The 15,821-nt window shown below is 31.3% G+C and overlaps 3 protein-coding genes across 3 annotated transcripts; 1 reads left to right on the top strand and 2 right to left on the bottom strand.

Annotated features, from left to right (window-relative positions):
• Positions 1–2,912: 2,912 nt before the first annotated feature.
• On the bottom strand, positions 2,913–5,759 carry LOC131845255 (juvenile hormone esterase-like). The gene is made up of 3 exons (XM_059194295.1): positions 5,589–5,759; positions 3,715–4,997; positions 2,913–3,093 (listed from the first exon to the last, which is right to left on the bottom strand). The coding sequence occupies exons 1-3, from the start codon at positions 5,757–5,759 to the stop codon at positions 2,913–2,915; spliced, it is 1,635 nt and encodes a 544-aa protein (XP_059050278.1).
• A 1,927-nt stretch (positions 5,760–7,686) lies between these two features.
• On the top strand, positions 7,687–9,706 carry LOC131845311 (zinc finger protein 26-like). The gene has a single exon (XM_059194358.1). The coding sequence runs from the start codon at positions 7,943–7,945 to the stop codon at positions 8,504–8,506; it is 564 nt and encodes a 187-aa protein (XP_059050341.1). The 5' UTR covers positions 7,687–7,942; the 3' UTR covers positions 8,507–9,706.
• A 4,795-nt stretch (positions 9,707–14,501) lies between these two features.
• Positions 14,502–15,197, bottom strand: LOC131845254 (zinc finger protein 70-like). The gene has a single exon (XM_059194293.1). The coding sequence runs from the start codon at positions 15,195–15,197 to the stop codon at positions 14,502–14,504; it is 696 nt and encodes a 231-aa protein (XP_059050276.1).
• Positions 15,198–15,821: the final 624 nt, after the last annotated feature.

Raw genomic sequence — 15,821 nt, 5'->3', positions numbered from 1 at the left:
AAGTTACTCCTTATTACATACTAAGTTACTCCTTATTACATCAACTTCCTGCCAAAAAAAGTAACGTGTCCAACCTTTTTTTTTAGAATCTTTTTTTAGACTTAATTTTAGAAAAATAATGTTAAATTCCAAACAGCTAGTATACCTATAATAGTAAGATAACCACGTCAACACAGAATCAACACTCAGAGAGAATCCGTAAATGTATTATCAGCTGTAACACAGTTATAATAATAATAATATATTTATTTGTCAGAATATGGTATATACAACGGTGATAATTATATATATTATATATTTCATCATAATTCCATATTGCTTCTCTTTGTTAATCATATATATGTATATACATCGTCGATTGAATAGAAAAACGACATCTTACAAAATTAGAAGCTAGAATTGCCTCCTTTTTATATAAGTCAATTAAATTAACCACGCCGTCTTAATCATTATCTAAATAGTTTTAAAATGATATATATTACCTCTGTGTAAATTTAAAACTTTAAAGAAAATTATAATTTTAATAAATTTAAAGACTAAATGCTTCTATACAAGACAATACTAAAATGTACATTTTGTATACTGCCATTTTTTTATTTAACCGACGAAATATGCTCCTAATTGTATACATATATATATATATATATATAGAGAGAGAGAGAGAGAGAGAGCAATAATTACATATATATCTTATATATACTATACTATATTAATTTTATACACAAACTATGTAGCGTACCGTCCCTGATGGCACGGATACATTACGAATCATTGTTTTTCTCGGCTTGTTCTATACTATAACACGCATGTATTATACCTATAAACCTTCCTCTTGAATCGCTCTATCTATTGCTGAAAACTGCATTAAAATCTGTTGCGTAATTTAAAAGATATAAATGAACAGACAGCGACGACGATTTTGTTTTGTACTATGTAAAGATATATGATATAATAATATTTATTGATAATGAAAGATATGTATAAATATATTTATCAGTGCCTTAAAAGATTCGTGCCTGTTTTGAAATGTTTTATTGTGTAATAAATAAATCTATACATCTATACATATAAAGAAAATTGGAGTGCCTGTCTGTAATATTGAAATAACCGTTTTTTACTACATGCATATGAATATAAATACGGTACGTACACCAAAAATCACTTTTTACAATTTTTGTCAGACAGACAAGTTTGTTCCGGCTAATCCCTGAAATGGCTGGACCGATTTTAACGGGACTTTTTTTGGCAGGTAGCTGATGTAATAAGCAGTAACTTAGGCTACATTTATTTTAGAAAAATAAAGTTAAATTCCATTCGGACGAAGTCGCGGGATCAGCTAGTTGTTAATAAAATTGTTTATTACATATAAAACAATATTGATTTTTGTAATAAGTATTTGTGAATTTCTAGAATATTTATTATATATTATGTAAAATTAAGGCACGCACAATTAAGATGTAATCAATTATATAATAAATACATAAGTAATCAATTATTCATATTTTAATATGTTCAGTAGATTTTTATTAAAATTTGAAAAGCATAAGTGTCTTTTATTTTTACATTTATAATTAATATTGACTGGCCCGCATAACTTCTTATATTTCGCCCAATTATCATAATATCGTTTTAAATTTTAGCCTATATATTTTTCTTATGTGTAAGCTATATTACTGTAAAATTTCATCAAAATCCGTTCAGTAGTTTTTGCTTGAAAGATTAAAACATCCATCCATACTCACAAACTTTTATAGTATTAGTCACATTGAAGTTGTTTAGCAACTTGTAAGTTTAGTGGAAATAGTTACTGGACTGGCTACTTGCATATCCAGTGCTCTTATCACTACTTTATTTAATCTTATTGTTTTTATTTGAGCCTAAATAAATTAGTCCTGGTTGGTAGTTTGTATTCACACGTTTCGACTTGTAAAATGTGAACTTACAAGGATTGTTTAAAAGAGCAACACACAAGTTTCTTGCTTATTTTTCTTGTGATGAGACAGCTTTCCGAATAAGCGGTAGATTTAAAAGAAATGTTGACTATTCAAAAGTGCTTAAATTAAGTTTATTTGAATAAATGATTTTCTATTCTATTCTATTCTATTCAGTGCAGACAAATATTATATTTCTTTTGTGGAAATAGTCACTGTCTGATGAGACAGTAACTACATATTTTAGATTTATGTAAATTAAATATTGTAATGGGTGATAACTGTGATTGGTACAGTTTATGCTGTAAATAATATAAATGACGTAGTGGAGTAACTTGAAACAGTCATGCTCGCTATAAAGTTCAAACTTGTGGCGGCGTGGTGGGCCGGATCAATGTGCTCCCTCTAATATGGTTGAGTGCAATGATGGCTGCCTCATCCGTCATACTCGAGAACGGATGCTGCTTGTGGGGACTGGTCTGTTCGGGTTGCGAACACTGATTAGATTTTTTGATTTTTTTTTATATAGCATATGCTGGTAGTCATTCTATTCTCCCAAATTTGAATTTAAATGAAATAGTATTATTGTAAATATGTATAAAATTTAAAAAAAAATACGAGCTGAGTTTCTTGTCAGTTCTTCTCATCTCGAAATCATTCCGAACTGATAGTAGATTTGACATATCATAAGAGTCTGTAATGGACCTACATGAATAAAGATATTTTGAATTTGAATTTGAATTAGAGAGTTTATCTAACAAACTAAAGAGTGAAAGATTTGCGTACTAGTTCGCATAGTTTCCATCTTTGTTTTAGTTCATTCGTGAACTATAGAAGCATAACAAATTACAAGGTCATGATTATGTATTTTGAGGAATAATCTTCTCAGTAATAATTAATTTCCATTTCTTTTATTATTATTATATTTATAAGCAAATTAACACAATCTTAACAATAGAATAAGTTAATAAAAATTATTGTTTAAATAGAACTGTCAATATTCCCGCCAAAATCTATTTCGGCGCCATATTCGAGGTACAGTGAGCGCCAAAAGTACGCGCGGTCCGGTGTTAGCGGTGCGACGTATTGCGGCTCCAAACTTATCGCCAGGTGGTGTGGATACGGAAGCCATTGGCCATTATCCTGTTCTGGTGTTGGGGTGCTGAAAGGAAATCATAATGTTGACTTAGTAAGTGTTTCTATACTCTTTTACTATTATAATGCTGTGGCTATAGCTTACAGCTTCATAAAAGCGATGTAATAAAAATAATAACCCGTATAATTCACAAAGCCACATCATAACGGCCTCGGTGGTCTAGCTTTACTTCCGAAGTTTGCGGGTTCGATTCCTCGCACGGCACAAACATTTGCATTCGTGAGTATGATTGTTTGTATCGGTCTGGGTATTTTCTATGTATAATATGTATGTATTTACAAAAAATATATCAATGTGTTTGTATCAGTTGTCTAGTACCCATAAGACAAGCTTTAGCTAGCTTAACTTTGGTCTAGATGGCGCTGTGTGAATTGTCATGAGATTATATATTATTATATCTATTAATTGTCTAGTACCCATAACACAAGCTCTGTTTAGCGTGGGGTTAGATATAAATAAACACGTGTGAATGTAGACGCATATGTCTGCCCATAAAAGATTTGCCATCTACCCGCTGCTCTTCAGTTTACCCGTGATCATGGCGGTGAAAACACTGGCAAAATATCGGAAATAAAACGTGATAAGATTCCGTGATTGTCTGGTTTCATTAAAAACGATGCTACTCACCCATATTTCGCAAAGTTGGTCCACATCATGGTCATAAAAGTGACCATCCGCGCGTCATTCTCGTCCATCGGCAACGGCAGTCTCTCCAGTTCGAAAACATAGAACAACTCGTCTTGATTAGTCGTGGCCAATAAACTACTATTCGTTAACATTCTACCAAGGTTTCTATTACCCGTATAGTTGAATACAAATTCGTATACTGGCAACACTGAATTGTTAGCATACAATTCGGAAAGCAAAGACATTGGACCCACAAACCCAAAATCTGTATTCAAATTAATTATACCCCCAATAACAGTTTCTTCAGATTTTATATCAGAGAAGTAAGTTTCTTGTAACGTGGTTCTAAATTCTTCTACATCCTCTTTTGGAATAATGAAACTTCTTTGATCCAGAACAGAATAATCTTCATGCATTATTCTATCCATTTGACTGGTTATTGTATTATAATCTAACGTACTTGTTAAACCTTCTACTGTATTCAGACCGAAGACAGCGGGCACCGGATGAAATTTATTATCAACTATTATATTATAAGGCTTATCTGTTAAGAATGCTTCCTCTCCTTCGAATACTGTCTCTACTGATGGCACAAAAACGTTTTTAGCGTGCATTTGCTTAGATATAGCTTCTTCTACTTTCTGAATCTCAGTTTCTGAATAGATCTTCAACAGTTTAACAGGATCTACAGTATTAACGCCCAACGATTTGGCTACTTGACTGGCAGTCTCCAAAGGTTTAGGATCAAACGATCCAGGACTAAATAGCGGGCCGCTTTCTGATATAATTCTGTGGAAAAGACCTTTAGTAGAATCTGATAGGGTAAGATAAATAGCTGCTGTTCCGCCACTACCTTGCCCTAATACAGTTACATTGTCAGGGTCTCCAGAAAATCCTCGGATATTATCCTTAATCCATCTCAATGCAGCTCTGATATCCTTCAAACCAGCATTACCAGGTGCATCTACTGTGCCTAGATTCAGGAAACCGTATGCATTTAGCCTATAGTTGACAGTGACTAAAACTATACCATGGCTGACTAGGTATTGGGGTCCATAAAAGCTAGGGGAACCAGACCCAACACCAAAATCTCCTCCGTGTAAGAAGACGATTACAGGTAAACTAGTGTTAGTGACTGCACTAGGGGAGAAGATGTTGAGGACCAAGCAGTCTTCATTATCGCTGGGTGCAGCGAGAGGATCGTGGCAAGGAAACTGTGGACAGAGTACTGCTCGATTATCAGCTTTGTAGACTTCGTCGAATGTCGGAGGCTCTTCTGGGGCCTGTGGAATAATATTTAAAATATATGATTTACGAAAGCATTGCATTATAAATATATATAAATGTTATTACTATAGCGACAATTTAATATATTATAACATAAATTCTATAATAATTATCGTTCAATAAGTAGAACGGTGAATTTTTGGGTTATAATCTAACTAAATATCTATTTCTTTATTTGGTCATGCTGACGAAGCATACCACGCAGACGAAATCGCGGGCACAGCTAGTTCTATAATAAATCATTTATTTAAATATATAATAATTATATTACATTTCTAGAACTAAGAGAGTGTCATTACTTATAGGCCTAGAACTAGTATAACTGGTAGTGTATTAGATAAGAAAGAGAGTTAATTTTTTTACGAGGAAAATAAACTTGGAGACCTCTGCACTGACTTTAGGAAGCTTTTGATTGAAGGGTATTATACAAGATTTATATAGGTTATTTATTATTTGTGTTATATACAAAATTCATATTAAGAACACGCGAGGGAAACAGTTTTGATGATTTTGTCATAAAAGAAGGAAATATACTTGTATTATAATCTATTGCTATTAATTATTAATATTCGTTGCATAAAACTTACCCGAAATTTCACTGGAACTCCATATCTGATTCCTAAATACTCATAGTAGAGTTCGTTAGACGCCAAACTACCTTCAACTCGACCTTGCTTAGTTGCTACAATCTTCGTTTTATCAATTGAAAAAGCGACGCCAAAAAAGGCGGCAAAAATTATAGATGTATAAACATACATTCCTTTGCTTCGAAACTTACACCTAAATTTATTTTTTATTCCTTAACCTTTTTAAACATAGACAATTGGATTATAAAACAATTTATTTCGCACCTTATTGCGTAACGTTTAAAATTCAAAGTAAGATATCGATTTTAAAAAGTACGTGATCACTGTTTAAGATTTAATAACAATATTTTGTTCAATGAACTTACGTGTTTATATATTTGGTAGATAACAATAAAAATGCAATACTTGCATAATTTGTCTTATCGTGATTTGCATATATTAATCAGTAGGTATTGAATAATACTCAAATGATTATCGTACATAAATTAAAATGTAATATATATTGTGTAAATAATTATCTTTTACAGCGATGTAATTCTTTGATGAAACTTTAGTATATGCTTGTATCCCCGGCTTCATCTGGGTGCATAATACCACTGTTGCTCACATTTTTAATGTACAAGAAATTACTATTTTAAGTAACAAGTGGAATGTAACGTATTTAGTAACAGATAGGCTATGTATTATTAAATAATACATAACAATTACCATACAAACAGTGAAATCGAGTTTACTGTTCTCATAACAAAATCTCTCTTTAGAATATTATTAGGAAAATCTTAAACATGCAATGTTATAAGTCCGACTGCTAATTGATGGGTAGTTAGGCATATGTTTGTTGCTTTTTTTTATTAAGTATTTTACGGCCCTGGAAATTTCCTTTCAGCCAATTTTTTGCTTGTTTAATGGATATTGCTATCATTGTATTTTATGTATCATAGCAGGTCGACCTCCACAAGGTTTCCCTTGGAGTTTACTATGGTTAATTACTGGTCCATTTGCCGCGATAGGCTAAATAACCTGACTTCATGCTCGTCCTATCATCCCCCACTGGTGCCCAGCCAACGCAATACAGGCTGGTACACCATTTCAATATATTTAATTAAAAATAACGGCCTCGGTGGTCTAGCGGTTTAGTACATCGCTTTAGTTCCGATGGTCGCGAGTTCGATTTCTCGCACGGTGCAAGTATTTATATCGGTCTGGGTGTGTTGTGTGTATATTACGTAAGTATTTACAAGAAATAAATATCTAAGCATTCATATCAATTGTCTAGTACCCATAACACAAGCTTTTTACCCTGCGACTAGATGGCGCTGTGTTAATTGTCCAGGGTTCAAAAAAAAAGAACCGTTTTGGGAAAAGAGGGGACTTGCCGCCGTAACTTGAATTACTTTGAAACTACTGATTACAATGATAAGCCAAAATTAAAAACAGGGTAAGTGTCATAAGAACACAACAAGTCAATTACGATGGAGTGGAACGAGTAACTTGACTGAGTCAAAGAGAAAGAAATTGAGGGGAAAGGAGATTGTTAGTGATGTGAACTGATGATCCTATTGCTAGCAATGTACCATTTCAGGTTGACCTCCACGCGGGAACCATCACTCCTGGAAACCATCGTGATAAGTCCTTGGTGAATTTGTCATGATGGGCTAACTGGCCTGACCTATGCTCATCTTATCATCTTCCACTGGTGCCCCGCCAGCGTAAACCGTTAGCGCAGGCGGGTGCACCATTCCATTGTCATCCATAAAAAAAAGATAAAGAAATTGATCGACTGATTGTTTGTCATCTACGTAGTTTAAAAAAAATGGTAGGTAATGTCAAATTCAAAACATCATTTATTCATGTAATATATTATAGACCTTTAGGTAAGCCAAGATATTGTTTTATTATATATACCTTCAATATTTAATTGAAAAGAACTGGCAGATACTCAGTTGTTTTTAAGTCAATTTTTTTGGTCTGTTTCCCATCTCTGGGATTTAAGTCCAATTGCCAACTGTCTGTCCAATTGTCAACAGTCAATATTGTCAAATTTGAAATCTGTCACAAGCTGTCACTTCTGTCCGTTTAATTTTTCTGCCAGTTTTTGTGAACTTGTCACTTCAGTAACCAATAATACTCATCGTTATTTCTAATAATCTAATTAAAATTATATTAATTTTAGCACAATCTATCCGTTTTTCTAGTACATAAAACAAACAAGCTAATAAGTGATTATTTAATGGTGCAACACGTCAAAATTTAGTTCAATCACATGTACACAATATCCATTTGTCTACGTGTTTAGTACAATATTGAATAACTGTAAGTGGATTCATCAGGTATAAGGATAATAAGGCTCAATTATGAATAAGAAACCCATTAGAATGGGTCCGAAAATAAGAATAACACGGCCTGTAAATCGCGTAAGGAAACTAGAAGAAGGCATTATATCAGCGCCTAGAGTTGTGGACGAACGCAGCTATATATACACCTGCCAGTATTGTGGTCTAAAATTCTCGCAAAACAGTCATTTTTTCCGTCACATGACCTCCAATCATGAGAATCAGCAGCGCCAAGCTACTTTTCAATGCAACGAATGTCAATTAGTCTTCACAAAGAAAGCTAAACTCGATACTCACTGCCAAACTCAACATCAGACCAAAAGCAAATCTAGATGCGAGATGTGTTCCATAACTTTCAAATCGCGGTATTGTCTACGGAGACATTTAAAAATAAAACAGTTGATGCAAGAGAACTCCTGTCTAAAATGCCAAAAAAAGTTTTTATGCAAAGAACAGTTAACCAAGCACATAGAGAACAAGCATACATTTAAAAATATAATGTTTCAATGTGATTTGTGTTCATTGAAGTTTAAAGTTAAGGGATCATTGGTGACTCATTTGAATCGAATACACAAGAAGTTATGATAGTGTTGTATAGTTTTTTTTTATACATTTTTAGATAATATCTGTTTCTTTTTCTCGAATAAATGTTTACACTGTTACAATTTTACACTTTATGTAAATGGAATATGTATAATTATATTATTTATGAGCTGGATTCTATCACCTTGATAGCTCAAATACAAAGCTACTTGTAAACTCATTCCATAGCTAGTCATAGTATTCATGATATTAAACAACTTTGCCAAGAAGTAAATAGTAAATTAAAAAAAAAACAACTAAGTTACATGATCAACTTAGTAAAAAAATGTTTAAATATATTTTCATAAATCTACTTTGTTTGTTGGTAAAGATTTAGTTATATGAGTATTCCTACTTGTCCATTGCCCTGGTATACCATTTACCATTAAAGTCGTAATATATATTTATAACATTCTCTTTGTGTAATGTTTACAATTGATAAAATATATTTGTAATAACTTTGTAAAAGTTACATTACTGTACATATTTATATAAGTTAATTTATTTATTAGCTAATATTGTGTAGTACACCGGACTATATGCAACATAACCTGTAAATATACAAGAAAAATACTTTAAAATGACAATAATCTGGAATCTTTTTTTTTATATGGCATCTTAAAAACAGTGTATTTTATTTTCTATAAACTTTACAGTCAGACTTTTTATTAATTAATTAATATTCAGGATATGTTTTAAATGTTACAAACTAAAATATTGTACATAATTTTCTGGTATTGTAACTAGAAACAATCTGTAATTTTTTTGAATGTATTCACTGCAAACAAAATTAATTTTTGTTTCATACAAAAATTAATTTGTGTGATACCAACTGTGATACCAATATTTTTTTTACCATGGCATGTTTGTAAGCATTAGTATATTAATTTTAATAGTTTTATGATCATTTCCAAACATTTCTTACTGTAAACAACTAAGTTAAACTTCAAATTTTTTTTTAAATATCACAATTTGTTGCATAGATTAAATTTTAGTTAAAACAAACTTATTATTAAATATTGTGTTAATTACTCTGTTGTGAGATTGTTGTATTTGTTCACTATAAAATGTTTTTTTAACATGTCCGATCACCGAAGTAAAGCAATATTGGGTGTGGTCAGTACTTGGATGGGTAACATTTTTTTAATCTATTTCAAAAATATTCATATGTAGGTGAAAATGTAATAATATTCTAGACTATAGTCTATAGTCCGGTCTACTCTAGTTATTTTATTTTTTAGTATTAATTTTATGTACTTAAGTACAATTTTTTTTCTGTAACATATTTGCATAAGGAACACATTTTATAAGTACTTATTAGATAAAAGTTGAAAAAAAAATATTTATAATGAAAACTGGTTTTTGTTTTACGTTTTGAGATTCTCAATCCGGAATGGTCTACAATACACAACCTATAGCCATTGTTTGTTATATTTAACTCAAGCCTGTACATTTTTTTTAAGAAAAGTTATTTTAAGTACAATATGTTGTTTTATAATCTACATTTAACAGCCTGTGGAATATTTGAAAACTTGTTAAATGAAATTATTAAATTTTATTAGTATATTTATTTAAAAAATTATTAGTTGTTTTTTTTCGAATACACAAATAGTAATTAAAATCTCTTCTCTTTTTGCTTGCTGTTCCAACAGGGTCTATAATTAATCTGTTTCGAATTTAATCTACCTACCTAACCTATTATGGAATGCAAAACTGAAATAAAATAATCTATGCACTGCTAGATAGCGCTGAAAAGAAATTTTATTAATATACGTTGATAATAAATATTATTTACATTGTCTTCGAGGAAGACGAAATTTGTAATCAGAAATTGGAATATGAAAAAAATATAGTTTTAAAATTCACCCCGGCAAAAAATATGGCGGGCCTTTTGGTTTAAAATTAAATGTAATATTAATCATATCATAATATATTTATTTTAATTGATATTGAAGTGACAATTATAACCATTACCAAACCAGTTTGTATTCTCAAACCCCGGATATATATTTATTTAAATTTTTGCCCCGCCTCCAACAAAATTAAGATCGGGAATATAAAATTAGGATCTGAATTAAGATTAAGATCTGCTATCGAATATATATCGAAGTACTCTCATGTTGGTCGCAGATTATTAATAAAAAATAAATACTTTATATATAAACCATGTATTAACAATAATTAGGTATTTACATTTACATAATTATAAAAAAAATATAAATGAATTAGTTTCTAAAATTATTTACCTTAATTAGATTAAGGTATCATCATTGGGAATTAGGGTCTTACAAAATAATATTTTATGTACAAATAATACACAAAAAATGTATAAAGGGGGCCGTTCAAGTGTTACGTAAGCACAATTTGCTTTGCTCACTTTTGCTGACTGTAATAAATTTGTTACAATTTTTGAAATAGGAATAAATTTGCTTACGTATTTCTTGAACGGCCCCAAACTATAGTCAGGTATATGAAAAATAAATACATTTCTACATCATTATCTCTAAATTTGTCAGCCTCGGTAGTCCAGCGACTAGTTGTTAACACACCGCACACACTTACTTTCGAAAGTATCGGATTCGATTCCTAGCACGATACAAAAATTTGTATTCATAAGTATAACCCAGATACAAACATTTGTAATTTTATGTACAAGTATGTTTATATCGGTCTGGGTGCTTTCTATATATTTATATATGTATTTACAAAAAGTATCTATGTATTTATATCAGTTGCCTAGTACTCATAACACAAGCTCTGTTTAATTTGGGACGACATGTCGCAGTGACTTGTACTGAGATACTATTAATGTTATGTTACTGTACTTCCATGGCTTTCACATGTTGATCATAACTTTCTGAGTTTTTAGGAAAAAAAAAATGTTTTATTTATTTTTATTGCGTTCCCGATATTCCGGCAGTGATTCAAACGCCATGATCACGGGACGGGTAAACTGAAGAGCAGCGGGTAGATGGTAAATAAACTCTTTTATGGTCAGACATATTTCTGAGTTTTGTATATCTGGACAAAATATACACAGAATGTATATTTTGTCACCCTGGTATAATGTATCTTTCAAATAGTGAAAGTTTTATCAAATTAGTGCAGTTGTAGTACCGGAGTTTCAACTGTCTCGCGCTGAGCGCACACGGTCCGTGAAGCGTGAGAATGTAGACATTCCCCGACTAGACGCCGCGGAGTCGAGACGTAGCTGTGGCTAACGAGCCGATATTATGGCATAACAACTAATATACTAGGAGATCTAAGAAGACTTAAATAACAAATATGTTAACACTACACTTGTCATAACAAAATTTACTCTCCTTTTTATAACATTAGTAAAGATTTACATTTACTCTCTTTATATACAAAAGTAGAAAAGAAATATTAATATTTTTTATCTTACTCTTGTTTAGTTATCAAGAGATTCATTGTACAAATAAATACAGATCATAAAATGAGACTAGAATTCAGACTGATGGTTTAGGGATCATCTTTAAATGACGTCATTATAATTTAATTATTTTTACAGCGGTGATGGGGATAGCCCTTCTCCCTAACTATCACCGCTGGTCACATTTTAATATTTATTAACAACAATAGTAGAAGATAAAATAAACTCTGCTCTCTATCTTTATAATATTAGTAAAGATTTACATTTACTCTCTTTATGTACAAAAGTATAAAAGAAATATTAATTTTTTTAATATACTTTTGTTATGTTGTTAAGATATTCGTTATACAAATAAATACAGATCATAAAATGAGACTAGAAATTTACACCAATGTCTTTAGGGACCATATTTAAATTATGTCACTATAATTTAATTATTTTTACAGCGGTGATAGGAGAGTCCCCCTCCCCCAACATATCACTGATGGTCACATTTTAAGAGTTAAAATTCTTGTTATAAATATTATAATTAAAATGTTAATCACAACATTGTCTCAAATTACTTTTTAGAGCGGTGATAGGGAGACCCCCCCTCTCCCCAGGTCACATTTCAATAGTTACAATTTCGTGTTTTGATATTAAAATTAAATGTTACATTCACAAAATCTAGGACCCATCCCACGGTTGGGACCCCACCTAGATTTCATGATTTTTTACATGAAGATTATAATTTTACCAACCAGTTGTCACACTTTGACGCCCTCCCCACAACATGTGACGTAATTTACAGATGGCCCGATATTGATAGAATACTGATATAATTAGATGTTAATATTGTGATGAATAACGTATGTAGACACGGGGGAGATGAGTATGCCTGTCTACTTATATTATTCCAGGGAAGCACTCCCCCTCCCCTGAAAATAGTATTCTTTACCGTATAAAATGCTGTAAATAAACAAATTTGATTGCACCTCTAGCCCGTTTCTGGGTTCAGATATTGCGAACACATAATTGCTAGGAAAAAATATGTAGTTTTTTCTCTCTATGATTAATAAAAAAAATTTTGTATAAAAAAGTTATAAATAGAATGTCTTATACATAATAATATGCTATATCTTATAAATAAATTCATAGTAACAACTATATATATATTGTTTTCAGTAATGTATATCAACAACAATTTGTTTTATATTAGTACTAGCTGACTCCGCAAACATTGTTTTGGTATATAAATTAAAATGGCTATTAAAAAATAGAGGTATAAAAGGGTGAAAATTTAGGGTTGCATGTATCTTTTAATGCCACTTATTAAGAAATTAAAAATTAAATTGTTAGTGTGGACAACCCTTATCACTTAGGGGTATGAAAAATAGATAGTAGTTGATTCTCAGACCTACTGAATATACATATATAATTTCATTAAAGCGATTTCAGAGGAATATGGTTTATATTAGAAATAAATAAATAATAATAATATTTATTTACAGTAATATTAACTTCTTTCAAATTGTCAAATTATGTCAATGAACGCTTTAAATTTAAATTATATATGTCATATAATATAATTCCTCATGATGGTCTATTGGGTTAGCACACCACCCTACTTCTAATGGTCATAGGATTGATTCCTTGCACGGCACAAACATTTATATTCATGAGTATGATTGTTTGTATCGGTCTGGGGGTTTTCTATGTATATATATGTAGTTATGAAAAAAATATATATCTAGGTATTTGTATCAGTTATATAGTACTAACATAAGCTTTAGTTCGCTTTACTTGGGTCTAGATGGCACTGTGAATTGTCTTGAGATTATTATTAAAATCCTCGAGCCTCAACATCAATCTCAATGAAGTAATATTAATGTGGTAAACCGTACAGTCAGGTATATAAGTAATCTACTGTATAAGGTGGCAAAAAGCTTGTTTGCCATTCCAATAAAAAAAGCATATATAAAAAATAAGGTACATAAAAAAATAGATGGTCTTATCTATTACAGTTACAAAGCAGGTTGCATTCATATTATTCACTTATTATTCACACATTTAGTATAATAATGAATTAACTTAAAAATTACAAACATTGAAAAATACACTCTTAAGTACTAACTTTAAAGTCTAATTTCAAAAATTTCACACACTAAAAATGTGTAAAAATATTTATTTAAAAAAGGAATGCACAAGTTTTTTCCATATTGTTCTTGTGATGAGTCTGTGATCCAAATTAATGGAATTAAAAAAATATGACTATTCAAAAGTGCTTGTATGAAATTTATTTGTATTAGGAATATTTTTATTTTTAATTTTTGAATCAATCCAGTTTTGTACTAGGTGTGCAATATGCTAAGGTAGTAAAACAATAAACTATTATGAGGAGGCATAATACTTTAGTCCTCCAGAATGGCAACATATGAACAGGTTGTGCCATGTGCATATGTTGCCTGAAGAGGTGGGAGTGGGTACAAGGGGTGTCAGATTATATTCATGTGTATAGGTGACGGTTGCCACTTACCATTTGTTTTCTCTTCCAGTTACATAAAAATAAAAAAAAATTGTTGATATACATTAATGAAAAACTTACTATATAAAAGTATATTGACTTTATAGAATATCCGAGGACTTGATTAATTTACCATTAAGCAATCCCATTTTGTGTTTCTCCCTAACATGCCTGACTACATGGTCTTTCCGTTTGTACACCTGTCCGCAAATCGGACACACTACAAACTGGTTTAAATGCTGGGACTTGACATGTCTCAACATGTGATCTCTTCGCTTGAATGTCGTCTGGCAATGGGGACAAACATGCCGTTCGGTCAGCAGATGCGTCTTCTCATGACTGTCGAGTTTCGACAGCGTACCACACTGGAATTTACACTCCCTGCAGTGGAAAACCTCTTGATTCCCATTATGTTTTCTTTTAATATGCTTCAACAGAATGTCTTGACGTTTACAATCTTTCCCGCACACAGGACAATTGCAGTACTTCTGGTTAATATGCAAACTTTGTATATGCCTCTTCAAGTGGTCTTGGCGCCTAAAAGTGGCGTTACATAAGTTGCAAGCTACCACTTTCTTCTGACCATGCATTTCGACATTATGATGTTCATATTCGATTAAATCGTCAAAGCTCAAGTCGCAGTGCCCACAATAACTGCTGTACGGCTCTGGTACCGGCAATTTAGGTACTGATACCCTCTCAGAGCTATTTGCGAATGGATTTATCGCGTACTTAGTGCCGTCTGAACACTCAAATATAGCTTGCGTGTAGTAATTACTCTTTGAGGTATCCACCATATTGAATTCTGAATTATCAGTGATAATTTTAGTTTGTTATTTAGACATTTATTGTTTGGATGTTTTGTTATTTGCTGTGGTAAAAATAAACAATTTATGTACACCCAATACTTGCGCAAAATCAATGAAAATTGACATTGATTGATTTGACTGACATTTGGCTAGTGTTGCTTGTATAGTACACCAGTGTTGCATACTTCATTTTATAAAATTCTACTAAAAATGCATGATATACTTCATTGAAGTAACTTAAATAAAAATGTCCTATTTATTGGATTAATTTGAAGTTCATAATTTTTATATATTTTAATATAAATTATTAAAATTAGTTTATATATATTTTGTGGCGGATTACTTACTCAGTGTGGAAACACGGGAATAAGGATTCAGGAATGAAAATAAAAATACCGTCTTTTACTGGTTTTTTAAAATATACTTAATATGAACTTAATAACAATTTGTAATCTAATTGTATTTACCCTTACCTGTTCTTTATCTTTGCTTCTGACCTGTTTAAATGTGTAACTGTATAGTTTTTAAATAACCAATTTAAATGTAACTTTAATATTAAAAATAAATTCATGAGGTATCTGTTATTGGCTTTACTAACTATGTAATACTATA

The sequence above is a fragment of the Achroia grisella genome, unplaced genomic scaffold, assembly GCF_030625045.1.
Source record: "Achroia grisella isolate CSIRO2021 unplaced genomic scaffold, CSIRO_AGI_Agris_v1 utg461, whole genome shotgun sequence".
Taxonomy (NCBI): domain Eukaryota; kingdom Metazoa; phylum Arthropoda; class Insecta; order Lepidoptera; family Pyralidae; genus Achroia; species Achroia grisella.
Note: the sequence above shows the minus strand (reverse complement) of the source record. Positions and strands in the feature narration are given on the sequence as shown.

What these genes read in the sequence shown, in the direction of transcription:
- LOC131845255 (XM_059194295.1), bottom strand. Translation starts at nt 5,759, where the DNA reads ATGTATGTTTATACATCTATAATTTTTGCCGCCTTTTTTGGCGTCGCT. An exon ending in GAGTTCCAGTGAAATTTCGG is followed by an intron (nt 4,998 to 5,588) that starts GTAAGTTTTATG and finishes ATTATTCCACAG; the next exon opens with GCCCCAGAAGAGCCTCCGAC. An exon ending in ACCAACTTTGCGAAATATGG is followed by an intron (nt 3,094 to 3,714) that starts GTGAGTAGCATC and finishes ATTTCCTTTCAG; the next exon opens with CACCCCAACACCAGAACAGG.
- LOC131845311 (XM_059194358.1), top strand. Translation starts at nt 7,943, where the DNA reads ATGAATAAGAAACCCATTAGAATGGGTCCGAAAATAAGAATAACACGG.
- LOC131845254 (XM_059194293.1), bottom strand. Translation starts at nt 15,197, where the DNA reads ATGGTGGATACCTCAAAGAGTAATTACTACACGCAAGCTATATTTGAG.